The sequence below is a fragment of the Chiloscyllium plagiosum genome, chromosome 32 (genome assembly GCF_004010195.1).
Source record: "Chiloscyllium plagiosum isolate BGI_BamShark_2017 chromosome 32, ASM401019v2, whole genome shotgun sequence".
NCBI lineage: Eukaryota > Metazoa > Chordata > Chondrichthyes > Orectolobiformes > Hemiscylliidae > Chiloscyllium > Chiloscyllium plagiosum.
In genome coordinates, this window is record NC_057741.1 from 20174896 (window position 1) to 20195368 (window position 20473).

At 38.2% G+C, this 20473-nt stretch overlaps 1 protein-coding gene across 1 annotated transcript in view; it reads right to left on the minus strand.

Moving 5' to 3' along the window:
• Positions 1-6252: 6252 nt before the first annotated feature.
• The window catches only part of LOC122539386 (membrane-associated progesterone receptor component 2-like), a 47075-nt gene continuing 32854 nt past the window's right edge, over positions 6253-20473 (minus strand). Inside the window, exons 2-3 of the mRNA XM_043674171.1 lie at positions 10745-10900; positions 6253-7595 (exon numbers count right to left, since the gene is read on the minus strand). Coding sequence (XP_043530106.1) covers positions 7498-7595; positions 10745-10900 — 254 coding nt within the window. The 3' untranslated portion in view covers positions 6253-7497. The remainder of the gene's footprint in view (positions 7596-10744; positions 10901-20473) is intronic.

Below are 20473 nucleotides of genomic sequence, written 5' to 3' on the forward strand. Positions count from 1 at the left end.
GGGGGGTTTAGGGTACACCCCTACGTAAAACTCCTGGGAAAGTGTGGGGAGAGCAAGCGAGCTGTCAGTCATTTGGAGACGGTGCCTGGGCTCCCTTCGATGTCCAGGACTGTTCTCGGCGGCATTTCAGTAAGCCGGGTTCACTTTTAATCATTTTAAACAAAAGACGTGAAGTGTTGAAACACTTCTTTGATGTAATGTTTCTATTGGGACCTGGAGATCTTCTTCAGATAATCCAAAATTTGGATAATTGATATTCAGATTATCAAGGTTCCTCTGCAGATGAAAATACAGAAGACAAACATAATCTTACATCTGCATACTTTGGAAAAACATCTAAAGCAAAATCTTTAATTAAAAAAAAACCTGGTGCATTAAAAAAAGTTGTGAACAGAAAAAAAGGGTGATCCTCATGTTACGATCCAAAGTCTGTTTGAACTATTAGGAAGCCTTTAGAAACATGATGTTTAAAGAACTTTTGCTTTTCTATCATTTAGGGAAGACAGGGAATTTTATTTAGTGATAATAAAATGTAAGAATATTCAATATTTCTAGAAGTGCTTAGATTTTATTGTCACATATACACAAGTAGTGAAAGGTGTATAATGTCACCACACATAGTACTTAGGTACCAAGGTACCTAGGTCTAAAAAGTAAAGAGAAACAAGAGTTTAAAAAGTTAACCACTACCAATAGAAAATTAAGGAAATAGGTAATAGCTGACATTAAAGTCTTTTCTGGTTTAAGCTAGGAAAATAAAAGAATAAGTTACAAATTCAACAGTCTTTGATGAGTCCTCCACTTATCTCACTCTCTAGGGAGACCTCAGCTGTCTGTTCTCAATGCTGCCACCACCTCAATGCTATTGCTGGAACGGTCACCTCTCCGCCCTCTCCCTGTGCTTTGGGAACACACGTGGGCAGGATTCATTTGCACACTAAACCACAACAAAGCCACAAGCAGTCAAGAGACCAGTCGACATGCAACTGAGAGCCATTAAGACACCAGGCTGGATCCACCACAAGCCGCTGAGACAGCAGGCTGGGATCCACCACGAGCTGCTGAGAGACAGCAGCCTGGGACCCGCCCCGAGCCGACAGAGACCAGGCCAGGCAATTACTTCAATGAAAATTTACTGGGGTACTGTCTAAGCTGAATTTATTCTGACAAATCCAGTTGTAGAGGATCTGGTCAAGAATAAGGAGGTACATGAGAAGTTAGGATCAAGTGTATCCTTGGAGAAGTATGGGGGAAAGAGGAGTATGCTTAAGAGAGAAATCAGGAGGATAAAAAGGGGACATGAGATAGCTTTGGCAAATAAGGTTAAGGAAAATCTTGAGATTAAATGAGTACATTAAGGGCAAATGATTAACTCGTGAAAGAATAGGGCCCATTAAAGATCAACAAAGCCATGTGTGGAACCCACAGATGGACAAATTGCTAAACAATTATCTTGTCTCACTATTTACTGTTCAGGTTCGGGAAATTAACATATCCCAAAAGAGTCCACATTACAGATGAGGTGCTGTGTAGGTCTTAAAATAGAGGTAGAAAAAGCCCTAGGACCTGATCAGGTGCACTCCAGAACATTGCAGGGCCCGTTGCAGACATTGGTATTATCAACAGCCATGGGTGAGGTGCCAGAAGACTGGAGGTCAGCTAACATGGTGCCATTGTCTAAAAAGGCTGGAGGGTAAAGCCAGGGAACTATACACTGGTCAGATTGACGTGGTTAAATTGTTGGAGAGGATTCTGAGAGATAGGATTTTCATGCATTTGGAAAGGCAAGTACTGATTGGAGATAATCAGCATGACTCTGTGCATGGGAAATCATGTCTCACCAACTTGATTTTTTTTAAAGTGAAAAGAAGGCAGAAGTGTAAATGGCCATTGACATGGTGCCACATGGTAGACTGGTTAGTAAAGTTAGATCAGATAGGATCCAGGCAGAGCTAGCTAATTGGATACAAAACTTGCTTGGTGGTGGAGACAGAGGATGGGGTTATTCAGACTGGAGGGCTGAGACCAGCATATGCTGCAAAAATCTATTCTGGGTCTACTGTTTTTTGTCAGTTACAATTTGGATGAGAATATAGGAGGTGTGACCAGTAAGTTTGAGGATAACACCAAAATTGGTGGTATAGTGGACTATGAAGGTTGTTATCTAAGAGTACAATGAGATGTTGATCAGATAGGCCATTGGCTAAGTAGTGGCACATGGAGTTTAATTTAGTTAAATGCAAAGTGTTGCATTTTGGGGAGACTAACTAGGACAAGGCTTGCACAGTTAATAGTAGGGTCCTCAGGAGTATTGTATTATATGTAAAGGATATCACTGTAACACTCAGAACAATGTTGGAGAGATAAATCACAACAGAATTGTTTGAATGAATTAAGAAGCGACAATATTTTAGAAAATAGTATTTTTTTATTCCATATATATTACAAAATCATTTAGGTCAGCTCCATTTATTTTTTTAAGAACATTTCCACTGGCTACTTATATTATCCAATGAGAAATACCAAGCTATTCCCTACATACATGCAATTAATCACTATATAGGATATGATTTGATTAAAATCACTTTTCAATAAATTTTCTTTTCAGTGAAATACATTTGAAGGGAGAGGGATGGTCAAATTGTAACCAGATGGTTGGTTTGAATTTTAATAAAATCTGCTTCTGTTTTTGTCAATGCTGTAGATACTTATACTAAGTCAGTTATAATTAATGGCACTCTTCAGGAAGATTGAATGCAATAACTTTCAAAAGAACATCTTCCATCAACTTTTTCCTGTAAAATTTACTAGAAAACAAAACAAGGCAAACACAGAACCACATAAACTGAGTGACGAAAGGCAAAAGCTTGTTAAAAACAATGCAAAACCACGTCAGCCGAAAAATCACAGCAAGTTGCGGAAGACTAAGAAAAATCCACTGCCCATTTTAGATTAGATTAGATTAGATTACTTACAGTGTGGAAACAGGCCCTTCGGCCCAACAAGTCCACACCGACCCGCTGAAACGCAACCCACCCATACCCCTACATTTACCCCTTCACCTAACACTACGGGCAATTTAGCATGGCCAATTCACCTGACCTGCACATCTTTGGACTGTGGGAGGAAACCGGATGTTTTAACTGTGTTAGTTCAGTGAGTGTTGTGAAATTGAGATCTTGTATTCTCTATCATTTTTCATCCATTTGTTAGATTACACAGTGTAACTCAAACATATCTTGCATACCAAAAGTACAAAAGAAAAAGATTAATTATGAGACATGAAAATGTTCCAAAAAATATTAGGGGTGAATATTCTGACGGTGGTTCATTGAGAACAGTCACATTTTCAAATACTTCAAAAATGTACTAAAAATCTAACTTTTGAAATGACAATTAGTGATCATATCTGTAACAAGGAAAGTTGCACATTAAAAGCCACAATAAAAGATTAATAAGAGACCAATTTTAGAATGCAATGAAACTTATTGGAATTTTTAAAAGTTATAGATGAATTTCAGAATGGGTTCTAATGATCCCCAATCAGGAACAACATGCAGTAGGAAATTTCCACCGAATTTTAGGCAATTGTAAAGAAAGAAGTTTAATAATCTTTAATTAGTTATGCATTAAACTCCTGCCCCCATCCCTGAAGCATATATGCTACATCAAAACATTGGATAAAACAAAGAAACTCTGTGCCCAATGAGTCAATGCTAAAACAATAATCAGTCCAGTGACATGATCCAAATACTATTCAAGTGGAGTTAGTTTCCTAAATAGAAAGTCATGTGGAAAAACTGAACAATATTGCCAATACAAATTCATAGAACAAAGGTTTCCTGAAATACACAGGACTCAGGTCTTGCTTTCATTAGAATGCATTTCCTCATCTCCCTCAAATAGTACAAAGCTTGAACTGAAACTAATTATTTGACAGATTCCAACACGGGTAAATATCTCGTCTTTGCAGTGCTACAATCTCTGTTCATGGTTGGAACTAGCACCAGAATTCTTGTTGTTTTAAGTTGAGATTTAATAGGGTTCTTAAAGATACAAAATTTCAGACTGGAGTCAGTTAATCATTTGTGCATAGATGTATGCTGAAATATTAAGCTCCTAAAATACAAGTTATTGAATAGATTACATGTCAAAATACTGTATCAGAAGTACTGGCCAAAGAGAACTGATCAAAATATGTTCAATCATGATCTAAATATTACTTGAAAGGGAATCCTAATTTAAATGACTCAAGATTTTAAAAAAAGGCTTTGTATTATACATTGCCTACTAAGTTAGATAACATTGTTAGGCTAACATTAAAATAGATTTGCTTCGGTTTACAACTGCGATGCTTTTGTTGAAATTTTACTCAAAATCAAAGTTCAACTGCTCATATTGGCAGTTTGTTCTTTTTCCAGATATGGTCTACATATTAAGAGATTCTCCAAACAATATTTCAGCATTCATATGCGAGGAGAAAACATTTCCTGGCTGTTTTAAAAATTCACAATTGTTTCAGAAATAAAATTCAGTGAGAAGGCAGCAGCGATCTTTGTTTAAATACTATCTTTAAGCCAAGAATTCTTCAGGTGTTCTGCAAGGATTTCATATTCAACACTGTGCCACACAAGGGGATATAGGACAGGCAAACAGAATTAGGGTTTAAAATAGCTTAGCATAAATATTAGCAAATAAAAAAGCCCACATTTCTTCAGTATATCCAAATTGTACTGCAACCCTGGATCCAAAAATCATGGTTTTATTTCTGAACGATCTTATTTTCATAAACTGGGGGAAATGGGGCAGGATTATGATTGACAAATGGGGAAGAACAGCAGAGTGCCTGAACTCAGGATAGAGTTTAAAAATAGCCCTGTTGAAATCTAGTAGAGCTAACTGAACTCAGCGCTGAGTTCCAACAGACCCCACGTTTGCTGAGATGGCGTCCATTTTCCACAGCAAGTCTGTTTCAAGTTTTTAAGAATGGACTTCTCTGCAATGAGAGATTTACATTTTTTTTATAAAAGCATACACATATAAAGCTTGTGAAAGGCAGGTGTGATCTTTGTGGAGCTGTGAATGGCAACATTTGTTTTTAAGGAATTAAGTACTTGGGAGGATTCAAATGCTTGTTGACATCACAAGGACTGCCATTATAGTGGTATTGCTGCTTGACTGTTTTCCACAATCTGTCATCATCACATGGAGGGCAGGAAATGGCTGTAAATTCACAAGTTTAATTGACAATAACAGAATATTCAAGGATGAGCTGTCTTTAATATGGACCTATGAATAAAATATGCTTGATTTTAATAAGGGATTAAGTGCTTAAGAGGATACGGATGTACTTTTATCAATGGGTGTTTTCTTATGCAGAAAGGTCTGTAAGGAAACTTAAAACTTTATTTCATTGCAGCTTGGCTCCAAGACTGTCTGTGGTGGATACTGGGTAGCTCAGCATAGAGGATGCAAGAACAACATCTGGCATGGGTTGACCGGAGTTTGCAATAAGATGGCATAGAAATGTAAAGGGCAAATGGAGGTGGTTAGAGGGACATAGGTTGGCAGTTGTTTGGGATGAGGCAAGAATGAGCTGTGAGGGATCACAAACTTAATAAAGCAATAGCACAACTGAGACAATGTCCTCCAGCACTGAGGATGGTCTTTTCAACAGCTCACCTCAACATTTGGTAGCTTCCGTCACTATCACCTGAGCAGGCCTGACACCAAAGCCCACTCCCCTCCCCATGAGCAAGTGACAGATTAAACAAAAGATTGAATAACATGCTTAAAGGCATGTGAAAAAGATTAATATAGCAGCTAAAGATTACCAATTTAAAAGATAGGAAACAAGAATTCACCAATCAAGCTTTTCTTCGTCAAACATTTGGGCTTTTAAGAAATTACTGATGGCACTAAACTGCAAATAAAATGCTATTGCAGTCTTGAATAGGTAGCTAGAGATTGCACTAATAAAAAGCCACAAGCATTCTGATAGTCAGCTGCTGTTACGCATATACCATAACCCCACATTTGGCACTGAATTGGATCCTATTCATCCTGTAATTTAAACACAAGGCAGTGCTTTCCCCAAATTTACAAGTACAAAGTTGGGAGACTGCAATTATTTGAAATAAACTTTCATATAAATAGTCTTTGGTAAAGATTAAATACTTCAGCAAGTGTAATTCAACCATGCCAATAACAAAGATTTTAAGTAGCTTCCAAATAAATCACCATCAGACCAGATTAATAACCAATTGTTTATTGTGTAATATCCATCTGATCCACCATTAGCTATAGTTTCGGTTCAAGATTTTGTACTCCACATGAAGCAAGGTCCAACTGGTTGTAATAAGTTTTCATCAAAACAGTTGCACATATATTTACAAAATTCGCAGTGCCTTATCAGCTCAAATTTTTTTCCTATCCCACACAAGCTAAATAAAGTATTCTCCTCTTCCACAGAAAAGAACTACTCCAAACAAGGAAGAAAAAAAATGCAATGTGGGTTTCAGACTATGACAACACCAAACTGTACAATCATTACATAAATATGGCAGTATCAGTGAATATGCTAGTTGCACATACATTAGCACAAGTGGACCTTTCCTCCCATTGTACCAAGGCAACTCATACTACAGGAATTGATAAATAGAGATCTACGGACAATGGTTGGTTTTCATTTTTGAACACTATTACAGCATTGGCTCAGGTCTGGGGAAACTGATTCACAATATCTCAAGTAGAAGTAGAAAAGTAATCAAAATAAGGCACAATGAATATTACCTACATTTCAATAAATGGAGGGGAACTTGACTTCAGTGTTACATCATTGTAGAGAAATATAATTGCGTAACATTCAGTGGGAATAAACCACAACATTTTGAAACTGAGCCAGCACAGTTAGCAGTACCCCCCGATCCTTTGATTACAATATACTGATTTACTGCAGTTTTACAAAGGAAATAAACCTTTAAAACTGCATTGTGCAGAGTATTCAAAATTCAAATCTGAACCCCAGCTGTTAGTAGTACATACTACTTACTGCTTTACAGTTAAAGCAAGATCACTGGTGATTGTAATGTTGCTGTACATAAAAAAAAAATTGCACAAAACAAGGATCTTAAGATGAAGAAGCCTTGTTCTATTACACCCAGTTTACGGAATCTTTAAATATTAATGACGTCAGATGGCTTAAGCCCATCTTGCTTCCACCAGCAAACAAAAGACCCAAGATAAATCAATTCCTGGGTATTCTTCTTTTTGCTAACATGGACATAACCATACCTGACTTATACAACAACTGCAAAAAAATGTTGGCAGCATATACTGGACATATTAATTAAAATCTTCACACAGGATATTTATCACTTTTTACAAAATATATTTTGCATTCAATTATTTGTAACTTGTGAAGAAAAAGAAAGCTGCAGAAATTTGAATAAAATGGGTTGCAGCACGGAAGGCCCTCACTTTGGTTGCTGAACAGTTTTAGTCCTGTTTCGAGTGCTCCTTAACATCTTCCTCATCTGTATATTCTGATGGTTCATCCCATGGTTTCAGCAGCCGACCTATGTAGTCATATTTTTCTGCAAATGAAACAACTAAAGTTCAACATCATGTTTTTTAAAAATTCAATTATATCTTTGTCACAAAATTGGCATACATTGGCAAAATAAGTTCAGATGTTTTAATTGCTGCCTTTTAGGAATACAGACATTTGACAACAATCTTTTCACTTGAGTGGACAACTGCAAAATGACGATAAAGGACAGGGAGAGGTACAGCAGGAAAGGAGCGAGGAGCAAGGAAGGGAGGAGAAAAGGAGTGAATGGGGAGGAGGCAGGCAGGGATTAGGAAGAAAGCAGATTATCTGTTTGTTATAATGTTTGCTTATTGAGTTTACTTTGCACAAACTGACTGCCACTAGGCAGTGAAGATTACAGTTAAAAAGCACTTCATTGGCAACTTCAATTCGCCTACCTTTTCCCATTGCTCTGCAGGTTTCTCTTCAAAGAAGCTCACCTAATTCCTTTTTGAATACTTTGATTGGTCCTGCCTTCAAAACGCTCTCAGGCAGTACGTTCCAGATACAAAAAACTCATGGTGTAAGGATTACTTTACTGATGCCATTATTGGTTCTTATGCCAATTACTTCAAATCTGTCTCCTCTGGTTCTCAACAGTTTAACCAATGGGAATACTTTTTTGTGGCTGGGGACCCTAAAACTAGAGGGTATAGGTTTAAGGTGAGAGGGGAAGGATTTAGAAGGGACCTGAGAAACAACTTGTTCATGCAGAAGGTGGTGCATGCATGGAATGACTTTCCAGAGGAAGTGATAGAGGCGGGTACACTTACAACATTCAAAAGCCATTTGGATAAGTACATAAGTAGGAAGTGTTTAGAAAGATATAGGCCAAATTCTGCCAAATGGGATTAGATTACTGTAGGATCTATGGTCAGCATGGCCAAGTTGGACCGAAGGGTCTGTTTCTGTGCTGCATAACTCTGACTGTAAGGCACTTTGAGACATCCTGCAGATCTGAAAAACGTTAAATCAATAAAAGTCTTCTCTTTTTTTAAAGAAAGAAAAGCAAATTTAGGTAATTAAGCAGCTCTCCGTGGGTAGTTGAGTGTACCTGCATTACTTCATTCGTAGCTTGACTCTTTTTGTTTCCCTTTCCTAGTCCTGCTTTCCAGTTTCCTGTCCACAAACTGATTCTCAAATCCACGCTATTTTAACTTCAATACCAAAAGTCCCAATTTTGTGCAATAACTTGTGTACAATAACCAGTGCTTTTTAGATACTGAATTACACTGTAACCAGCAGCTCCCCTTAACCTTTATCCTAATTACATTCTTTCGAAATTATATTTTTGCCTTCCTGATGCTCACTCTACTTCAGATAACTATGCTTTTCTAAAGCATATTACATTCAAAACAACAGCCTCGAGAATTTTGCTTACTGCCAATGTTAGGTTAACTGTTTATAATTGCCTGCTTTCTCTCTTTGTTCCTTAAAGATGCACTGAGGTTTCTACCTTCTAGAACCTTGGAAATTCTGTAAGATAGAAACCAATGAATTCACTAACATTGTCACTGACTTATAAAACCCATCAGGTCCACAGGAGTTTTAACTATTAAATCCCATTCATTTCTCCAGTGGCTATTGCTTTGCTTATCATCATTTCTTTAAACTTCACATACTTACTGGACCCCTGGTTCTTCATTATTTCTGGACTATATTTTGGATTTTCTACCATAAAGAATTATAAAATATTTGTTAAATGTTTTGCACTATTTCCCTATTTCGCATTATACAGTAATTACACCCATCGTTAATGGGCCCACACCTTTTTATTAATTTCTTCATGACTTTCATCGGCCTGTTCTTATTTTCTTTCCTCATCGATTTCTTGGTCCTCCTTTGCTTAATCTGAAATCTGCCTAACCTTTGGGTTGCTGTTCTTGGTTTTATTATACATTTCAACTTTGATCTAATACTACCTATAATTTATTAGACACTAATGACCAATATTTCCAATGGTGTCTTTGTGCCCTAAAAGGAGTGCATATGTCTGCAAAGTATATACTAAAATTCTTTCAATGGTAACCACCGTTTGCCTACTGTGGTTTTTGAACAGCTTCTTAATTTACCCTAATCAGCTCACTCAAACTGGTGTGGCATGCATTTAGATTTAAGATCTTAAATGTGCGCTCGACTAAAAAAAAAATTCCATAACATTTTGGTCACCCATCCCGAACCCTTTACTACATGGTTATTAACTAACCATTTCTCATTCAAAAGGTGAATAACTAACCTCTTTATTCATAACATCAATGACATACAAGCCAGAAGTCTGATAGAACATATCTTACCACTTTTAAATAATCAACCTCCACCACTTGTGGTACACAGTTGCCTTCAACTTTCAAGAACCCAAAGTTCCTTCAATAGTATCTTATATACCTTCAACCACTACCACCTTTAAGAAAAAGTGCAACATATGTACGACAACACCATCACATACAAACTCTCCTCCGAACCATACATGACCATGACTTGCAAGTATGTTGGTCTTTAACTATTAGCAAGTTAAAATTGTGGAATTCCCTTCCTAATACCATTGTGCATGAACTTACCCTGCAGCATGAACTTCAAAAAGTAACTCATCACACCACCTTCTGAATGACAATGAGGGATAAACAAAAGAAGAAACTGGTCCAGCCAATGACATTTATCCCAAGGCAGATTAATAACCCATCTCCTATACACAAAACGTGAGACCAAGTTCAAGGAATTATGTACCTGAACCATAGTTTCTGTCCCACAATACTACCCAAGGCCCTACTTGCAATTTATCCAAATTAAACTCCATCTGCCACTTTGAGCTCAATGACCCAATTGATCACGATCTCTTTGTTATCTTAGATAATATGATGGGAAATCAGTCAAGTGTTGCCTCTGAACCATGGTGCGGCAGTAATTCCGTGAATGGGGGCGGGGACGACATATTGAAAGCTCTTATATGGAACGTCCCTTCTGCACTTTGATCCCATCCAGTAATTTGCTCCATAAATCATTTCAGATCAAGCTTTCATAATTTCTCAATTTTGTTTTGAAGTATAAAAATTAAATCAAAATTTATTATAATTTACAATGAAACAGCACAAACAACAGACTTTGTACAATTGATGCTATTGCCAAATGTAGCAGTGTAAGATGTTCAATACTTGCCCATGAACTGCATCTCCCATTCTCTAACACTTTCCATTTGTACAGCATTTAAATCAGACAGATCATCAAATTCATCCCTCAGAGCTTCTTTATCAAGACAGAAAGTAGCCAATCCTCTCGAGGCATCTCGGCCAGCAAATATGCCATAGGGACCATCTATTTAAAAAGAAATTCAGAAACAGAACAGAAATTCATTGAATTGACAACTGAAAACTGATTTTATCCCAAGCTTCTAAAAAACAGTAGCTAGTAAAAATTCAAGATTCTTTAATCATCTATAATTCCTTGACGCAGTTTAACAAATAAGTTTCTACCCATTTATTCTGAATATAAAAAAGCTGTTAAATGTAACAGGCTATAAGTAAACCCAACCCCACACATTTGTTTCTTCAAATCCTTTATTTCATTCATGTGAAGTACATCAGATCCTTCCTCAAAATCATTCTTACAGTCTCTAGAATAACTTTTCTTGAATAGTCCATATTTTACTTCATTATTTAACTGGACAGTATTAATAATATTGTTCCCATTGTTTAATTTACTTGGAATATAGAACACAGGAATATCAGCCTAGTGACCCAATTTCTGTAGAAACAAACATTCCTTCAATTGAAAAGATGAGATCTAAAACTTAAAAAGTGTTGAGGAATACTGAAAAGACTAAAGCATAGCCACAACACAGTGGTTGAAAAAAAAATCTAAGTTGCAATGGGTACACCAACAGGCCTGGGTGGAAGGTCTGAAGAGTAAAAGATTCGAGAATAAGAATTTAACAATTCTCAAATCTCAAGAATGTATTTTGGTCTGATAGTGGAGAAACAAACTCGTTTATAGTAGGGCCAACAAACAGCTCCTGTAACGGACTGCTGCTCGATTTACAAAACATGTTGACTTGGTTAAGCATTCTCATAAAGCAAAACTGAAGATGATCAGCTCCAAAACAAGGCAATTCATTAAAAAAAAAAAAATCGGAAAATTAAAGGCTGAAGATTAAAGCAATGCAATGAGAAAATCCCACAGAAAGTGGGAAATCCCATCTTGCCTCAACAGGATATCAAGTACATGCTCAAACAAAATCTATTCAGTTGCCCACATGCATATAGACTTGTAACATCACTTTTCCAAAACCCAATCTAGTCTGAGCTGTAACAGATGTATTTTGATGATGTGATGAGCAAAGTTGGCTGTCAGAGACCACTTATTATAGGTCAAGGGCATCACGGCAAAAATTCTGAGCAGCTCTCAGCCCAACCATTACCATCAGTCTCAACAATCGACTTCCCACTTGAGCACAGAAATAAGGTTGTTCTTGACTGCCCAGGTTCTGCAATTATGAAACAGCTTATCCCAACCTGCAGGACAGTTTGAATAACACTTGAGGTAATAAGTGGCTGAATACATTTGTGCATCATCCACCAACAGCCAAACGAGACCAGCCATAAGAGATGGCTTCAACTTGAGCACTCGACAAACATGTGGCTCATCTTACAAGCCCTGAGCTTTTTCCTGTCATCTGCAAAGTGAAAATCAGGAGAATGCAGGAATACTGAACAAGCTGGGTGTATCAACAGCAACCAATTAGCATCATACCGCCCGGGATAATGCATTGTCTTTGATCAGTGCCCTTACCACTGGACCATTATCCACATTCATCACCACTGACATGCCACAATGGATGTACAATCATGTATTTTATCGTTATTAAAAGACAGGTGAAAGCATTTGATCCACTTTGTTAAAAACTGTAAAAAGAATGGATTAATATTCCCTCTAATATACAGAAGTAATTTTTGATTGCTGAAATGCTTGTGTTGAACTGTAAACACTAACTAAAGAACAAATAAAAGATTAGCAAAGTCACAAGGTCACATTCAGCTTAGTTAAAAATCACAACACCAGGTTATAGTCCAACAGGTTTAATTGGAAGCACACTAGCTTTCGGAGCAACGCTCCGAAAGCTAGTGTGCTTCCAATTAAACCTGTTAGACTATAACCTGGTGTTGTGTGATTTTTAACTTTGTACACCCCAGTCCAACACCAGCATCTCCGAATCATGACATTCAGCTTAAGTTTTCTCCCAAGTTACACATCATCCTGAATTGGGCAAACAGCACTCTTCCTTCATCACCAGAGGTCAAGATCCCAGAATTTCCTACATGACATCATATTGGAGCATCAGTGCAAGAAATATTTGAGATCAAGGGAGTGCTTGCTGACATCAGAGCCTGGTCACAGGTGTAACTCAACTGTATAAGTGCAGTTTTATTTGAACACCTGCGTCTGGGTGCACATCTCAAGTTGTCATCAAAATGCTGATATCATGACATTTCCAAAGGAGTACGTCATGTGTTCCAACATGTTGATGTCATTAAAGTTATGCATGTGCATTTAAAATCAGAACAGACAAAAGATTAAAGAGAATAGGCACAAATTTTTTTTTTAACTATTATATTTCTAGATGACATTACATTGATGCAGGGAAATAATCTGCTCTGACTAGAGGTAGTTATAATGGGTTGAGGGGGTCTAGGAGGTAGATGTAGTTGATAGGTGGGTGAATAGCTGAGTCTGCAGGTCAGTTTAATGCCTACCTTGGAGTTTCAGTAGATTTTAAAACGCTAACTTCCTCTGGGTAACTATTCAAAATTACATGATTCAGAATTCTGACTTTAAAGAAATCTTCTGAAGGTTCCAAATGCAGGGGGAGTACACATTAGAAAATTCAATTTCCCTGGCTATTCGTACAGAGCATGATGTGCCTTGTGAATATATAGAATCACCACTATAAATTCAGACTATGCTGCTCCAACAAATCCTTGGCCATCGGAATATCTGGCCCATTAACACCATTCTTTAAAAATTTTTCAAAAGAAAGGATATGGCCCATTCTCCAATATTTTGAATAGCATTTCTTTTAAAGACAGTATTTTAAAACCTACTACTGTAGTGAATTCTCTCCAAACACTATGAGCCATTTCATGGAAGACAGTGTCTCAAAACCTTGCAGTGTTGCAACTCACTGAGGTGACATGTTGGAAATCAAGCCATGCTCTCAGTCACCATAAAAGAGTTTTTTTAAATCAAAGTAGGCAAAGTTACCAATTTACCCATCGCAGACACACATGAACAGAAAGCATGAAGCTGGTTTTGATACATAACAAGAATTACTATTATTACAATTAAATAGATTCTAATCACAATTAAACAATGAACTGTCGACATATAACTACCAATTAAAACTCTTAACTCTCCTAAAAAACTTCCCAACACACACAGACAAAAGAAACATTGGTTTTATGGGTGATGGGGTTAAAAAGAAAACTGGGTAAACAGCTCAATAGCATTATTCCAGAGTTCACGGAGGCAATCCATTTTCTTCTCAGGACTTTCTATTCTCCAATCTATTTTCTCCAATTTCTTTTCACTTCTTTGCAGAAAACACACCAATTAATTCACCGAATACAAAGGTTTCTAGTTACTAGTTAAACGTCTATAGCAAAGAGTGGGAGAAAATAAGGAGTTTGCACGAGATTGCAAATATTTTCACTGGAGAGATATGGATACAACTTTCCCTTTCAGAGGTCCGAAGCACTGTACTGCTCACACGCACAAGCTGTTCGACTACCCAGAAACCAGATTTGTCGTCAGGTTACTGATCTTTTGTATCCATAGCTGGTCATGATTCCACAAGCCAATCAGCTTCTGGTGGCCAAATCTCACTATGTACACACCCTTGTGTAAATTATCACAAGCTACCTTTAATTCAACTACTCAAGAAATCTCAAATACTGAAACAATTACCTAAATCTTATTTCACGTAGCAACCAGAATAAGACCCCTCAAATAAACAAGTTAAGCCTCAAAACTCAACTTAGCTATTACCCAATTACTAGTGGAATTTGGCTACAATTGCAACCAACAGTTCTGTCTCTGAATATCCAGGGTTTGATCTTTGTGCCATGTTGTTCTTCAGAGTTCGCTATTGAAGTTGAAAACTTACAAGGTTTTCAACCTTGTGAAGTTTCTGATGGGACATTATCGATGGTCCTTTAGGTTTATTCATCCACATCACCTGTTACACTTCTGAAGGCATCAAGTCCGTAGCTTGCCTTTTATAAGAGTAACTTGCCTAGTCCTTGTTACATTCAGTGTTAAGTGTCTTCTCTCTCCCAGGAAATGGCTTATGTTGCTTTGATTCCCTCTTCCTAGGGATGCTTAATTAACATGATGCTTTAAATTCCTTTAAAGAGTTTGGTCCTTGTCTCTTTCATCACAGAAAACAGTTTATTCCAGGATCAGTTATTGCTGACTCTTTCAACTCCTGAACAGTTATTACAATTCTGAAGTTTACAATATCACACTTGTGTCTTTCCTTCTCCTCTTTCATTTTCCTCCAGTGCACAGTGACAACAACTAACACAGGGCTTCGGTAACTGCCCTTTTAAAAGTACAGCAATTTGTTCCCGAGTCCCTTGTTGTAAATAGTCCTTTTCTCATTTCAGTCCACAACCAAAATCAAAGGAAAATCAAAAGATGTGGTCTTTACAAGACTACTGCACATGTGGCAACAACAAAATAAAGTACGACAAAACAGAATCAACTAAAATACAGTCAGCTGCATTTTGACAATTTGATTTTCAGAAGAACAAAGAAACTTTACAGCTCAGGAACAGTCCCTTAGGCCCTCCAAGCCTGATCCAAATCCAGACTAAACTTATCATCCAATTCCTAAGCGTCTATTTCCCTCTGCTCCCCACCCACTCATGCATCTGTCCAGATGCACCTTAAATGAATCTACCGTGCTTGCCTCTACCACCTTTGCTGGCAAAGTGTTCCAAACACCTACCACCCTCTGTGTAAAGTACGTGCCGTGTATATCCCCCATAAACTTTTCACCTTTCACCTTGAATGCGTGATCTCTCGTTATTGAATCCCTCACCCTGGGAAAAAGCTTCTCTCTATCTACCCTTGTCTATACCTTCATGATTTTGTACACCTCAAACAGGTCCCCCCTCAATCCTAATCTACTCAATCTTTCTTCATAGCTAGCACCTTCCATACCAGGCAACATCCTCACAGACCTTCTCTGCACCTTCTCCAAAGCATCCACACCCTTTTGCTAATGTGGCGACCAGAACTGTACACAGCTTTCTAAGTGCGGCTGAACTAAAGTCTTGTACAATTCTAACATGACCTGCCAGCTCTTATACTTAATACCCCGTCTGATGATGGCAAGCATACCATATGCCTTCTTGACCACTCTATCCACCTGTGCAGCCACCTTCAGGGTACAATGGACCTGAACTCCCAGATCTCTCTGCTCATCAACTTTTCCTCAAGGCTCTTCCATTTACAGTATAGTTAGTTCTAGAATTAGACTTCCCAAAGTGTATCACCTCACATTTGCCTGAATTGAACTCCATCTGCCACCTCTCCGCCCAACTCTCCAGTTTATCTATATTCTCCTGTATTCTTTGACAGTCTCCTATGCTTTCTGCTACTCTACCAATCTTTGTCATCTGCAAACTTACTGATCAGACTATCAATGCCTTCTTCCAGATCATTTATGTGTGTTAGAAGGATAGGGACAAACTTAAATTATTTTCTACTTTTGCTAATCCTCTTGAACATTTACTGTTTTTCCTGAAATAACATAGCTGCATTAATCCATCATTCCCTTGTTAATCTACTTATTAAATCTAACATGAAATGACACTCCGCGTCCCCTTGTCAGCTGACCAGAGTTTGGAGTTAAATTCCACCACATAATGAGTTACCCACAATTTCATCAGTATTAAAGCAAAACTGACCACTTCAGAAGTTGCTGGTTGTCATACTGTTTTAATAATCCATCATCGTTGTTTTTTGCCTGTCAGGCCATCTACTCAATTCACCTTTTAACATGGTGGCTTCTGAAAATTTAAGTCAATTAGAAATAGTGATGCCGTCCTTAACTCTCTCCCTACCTGCTTATACCTTATACACATACTCAGTGATAGCCCATGATTACAATTTCATTAGCCACTTCATTAGAAGTTATTGAAGGAGGTTCCTACAATTGTACTTTATGTCCTCTAGAACTGCATTAACCATGCTACTATTTTACCATGTTTCAATGCATGTCCCATTTTTCTTTTTGATAGTGTTGTTTAATTTACTCATTCCATGTGTGCACATTTGTACGTATGCAAGTGCAAGAAATATTGATCAACACTTCATTCAATGCCTCATAGATATATTCTTTGAACACAACATGCAGTCTTCCAGAATTCATGTTTACATACATGAATTCTTCCAGCATCGTGCTGGAGAATAGCTACCCACTTGCTGCTCTGCTTTCATGCTCCAACTTGAAGCAAGGCGCCCCGACCTCTTTAACATCAGGATTCTGAGAAGTGGAATCAATTTCCATGTTTATCTAGCTAGAAGGTCTCTATTTTACATTCATAGAATTAATAGAATAAAACAAACTATTCAAGTCAACACAATTCACCAACAAATGACAATAGATCAGCAATCAATTGCACAATTAGGAATAATCCTGTCCTTTATATGTAGGTGTTGAACTGGATTTTGCTGTGATAATAAGTGTGAACAATTCATATCCAACCTGCAGCAAGTACGCATGAACAATTAACTGTGAAAATCTGTAAGGTGCTGTCCAAGATGGATTGCTGTCCCATTCAAATGTCTTGATTTGCATGAAATTCCTGTACTTATTGGTTTGAAAGACTAAATTTGCCACAAATATTCTTATAACAAATTTTAATTACTGAGAAATTAATTGAATACTTCAAGTAGATCTTCAAGTAGATTAATTGTCCTACCTACTGCAAAATGACAAAAAGATTAACACATCTACCTTCTGCTGATAAATCCTTCAGAAGATTGCGATATTTGGCATTAAATATACTTCATGAATATATTTTTAAAAACTGGAGTGAGTATTAGTAACACAATATAGGTATTGTATATTTGCAGGCACAGCACACCAGCAGTGGGGTGGGAGATGCAGGGGGAAGATTGAGAGGTTGCAGGAGTGGACGAGAGAAACAGAGGCTGCGAGGAGAAAGTAGGGCGGCACAGTGGCTCAGTAGTTAGCACTGCTGCCACACAGCACCAAGGTTCCAGCCTTGATTCCAGCCTCAGGTGACTGCCTGTGTGGAGTTTACTCATTCTCCCAGTGTCTGTGTGGGTTTCCTCCGCATGCTCCGGTTTCCTCCCACATTCCAAAGTTGTGCAGGTTAGGTGAATTGGCCATGCTAAATTACCCATAGTGCTAGGTGCATTAGTCAGAGGGAAATAGGTCTGGGTGGGCTGCTCTGCGAAGGGTCAGTGTGGACTGGTTGGGCCGAAGGGCCTGTTTCCACACTGTAGGGAATCTAATCTACAAGACACTGTCAAATGTTTTCATTAGCAAATATTATGCTCTCATTTGTGAAGAAAACTACTTGTATAAATCTCTACAGTTACATTTTACCAAAGATGGCACTAAGATAGTAAAGAACAATGGAAAGTTATGACAAGTAGTAATTTGGCCAACTATCTGTATTGGCTACCCAGAGCTACAGAGTCAAAGCCCATTGTTCTAGTTCATAACTCATCACTTTATAGATTATAGCACTTCAGGTGCTTTTCCATAGAACAATACAGCACAGAACAGGCCCTTCGACCCTTGATGTTGCACCGACCTGAAAACTATTCTAAGCCCATCCCCCTACAATATCCCATCATCATCCATGTGCTTATCCAAGAATTGTTTAAATCTCCCTAATGTGGCTGAGGTAACTACATTGGCAGGCAGGGTATTCCATTCCCTTACCACTCTGAGTAAAGAACCCGCCTCTGACATCTATCACCCCTCCATTTGCAGCTATGCCCCCTCATACAAGCTGATGTCATCATCCTAGGAAAAAAAGACTTTCACTGTCTACTTATCTAATCCTTTGACAATCTTGTATGTCTCTATCAAATCCCCTCTTACCCACCGCCTTTTGAATGAGAACAGACCCAAGACTCTCAACCTTTCCACATAAGGCCTTCGTTCCAGACCAGGCAACATCCTGGTAAATCTCCTCTGCACCTTTTCCAATCCTTCCACATCCTTCCTGTAATGGGGTGACCAGAAGTGTACACAATACTCCAATATTACAGTTACACTAGCATTTTGTACAGTCGCAACATGACATCGTGCCTCCGGAACTCAATCCCTCTACCAATAAAACCTAACACATTGTATGTGTTAACAGCACTATCAACCTGGGTGGCAACTTTCAGGGATCTATGTACATTGACTCCAAGATCCCTCTGCACATCCACACAATCAAGAATCTTTCCATTGACCCAGTATTCTGCCTTCCTGTTATTCGTCCCAAAGTGAACCATCTCACATTTATCTGCATTGATAATTCATTTGGCACCTCTCAGCCCAATTTTGCAGATTATCGAAGTCCCACTGCAACCTGCAACATTCTTCCACACTGTCTACTACTCCACCAACTTTAGAGTCATCTGCAAACTTACTAACCCACCCACTTATGCCTACGTCCAAGTCATTTATAAAAATGACAAACAGCAGTGGTCCCAAAACAGATCCTTGTGGCACACTCGTAACCGGATTCCAGGCTGAATATTTTCCATCAACCATTACTCGTTACCTTCTCAGAGAAAGCCAGTTTCTAATCCAAACTGCTAAATCATCCTCAATCCCAAATCTCTGCATTTTCTCCAACAGCCTACCGTGTGGAACCTTATCAAAGGCTTTACTAAAATCCATATACACCACATCAACTGCCCTACCCTCATCCACATACTTAGTCACCTTCTCAAAAAACTCAATGAGGTTTGTGAGACACGACCTGCCCTTGACGAAACCATGTTGACTATCTGCAATCAAATTGTTGCTTGCTAGATGATTATAAATTCTATCTTTATAATCCTTTCCAAAACTTTTCCTAGATGTAAGGCTCACTGGTCTATAATTACCTGGGTCATACCTACTGCCCTTCTTAAACAAGGGCATAACATTCGCACTCTCTATTCCTTTGCTACTAAACCTGTAGACAATGACAACTCAAACATCAAGGCCAAAGGCTCCAACATCTCCTCCCTAGCTTCCCAGAGAATCCTCATAAATCCTATGTGGCCCAGGGGAATTGTCTACTTTTGCACGTCTTCCTTACCAACCTTGATCCTTTTTAGTCTAATATCTCGTATCTCGTTCTTCTCCTCTAAAATGTTCTCCTTTTCCTGAGTGAAAACCGATGAGAAATATTCGTTTAGCACCTCTCCGATCTCCACAGGGGCCACACACTACTTGCCACTTCTGTCTTTGACTGGCCCTATTCCTACCCTAATCATCCCTTTATCCCTCACATACCTATAGAAAGCTTTAGGGTTCTCCTTTATTCCACAGATAGCTTTGGCAAATAGAATTAAGGAGAATCCAAAGGGATTTTACAAACATATTAAGGACAAAAGGGTAACTAGGGAGAGAATAGGGCCCCTCAAAAATCAGCAAGGCGGCCTTTGTGTGGAGTCACAGAAAATGGGGGAGATACTAAATGAATATTTTGCATCAGTATTTACTGTGGAAAGGGATATGGAAGATATAGACTGTAGGGAAATAGATGGTGACATCTTGCAAAATGTCCAGATTACAGAGGAGGAAGTGCTGGATGTCTTGAAACGGTTAAAGGTGGATAAATCCCTAGGACCTGATCAGGTGTA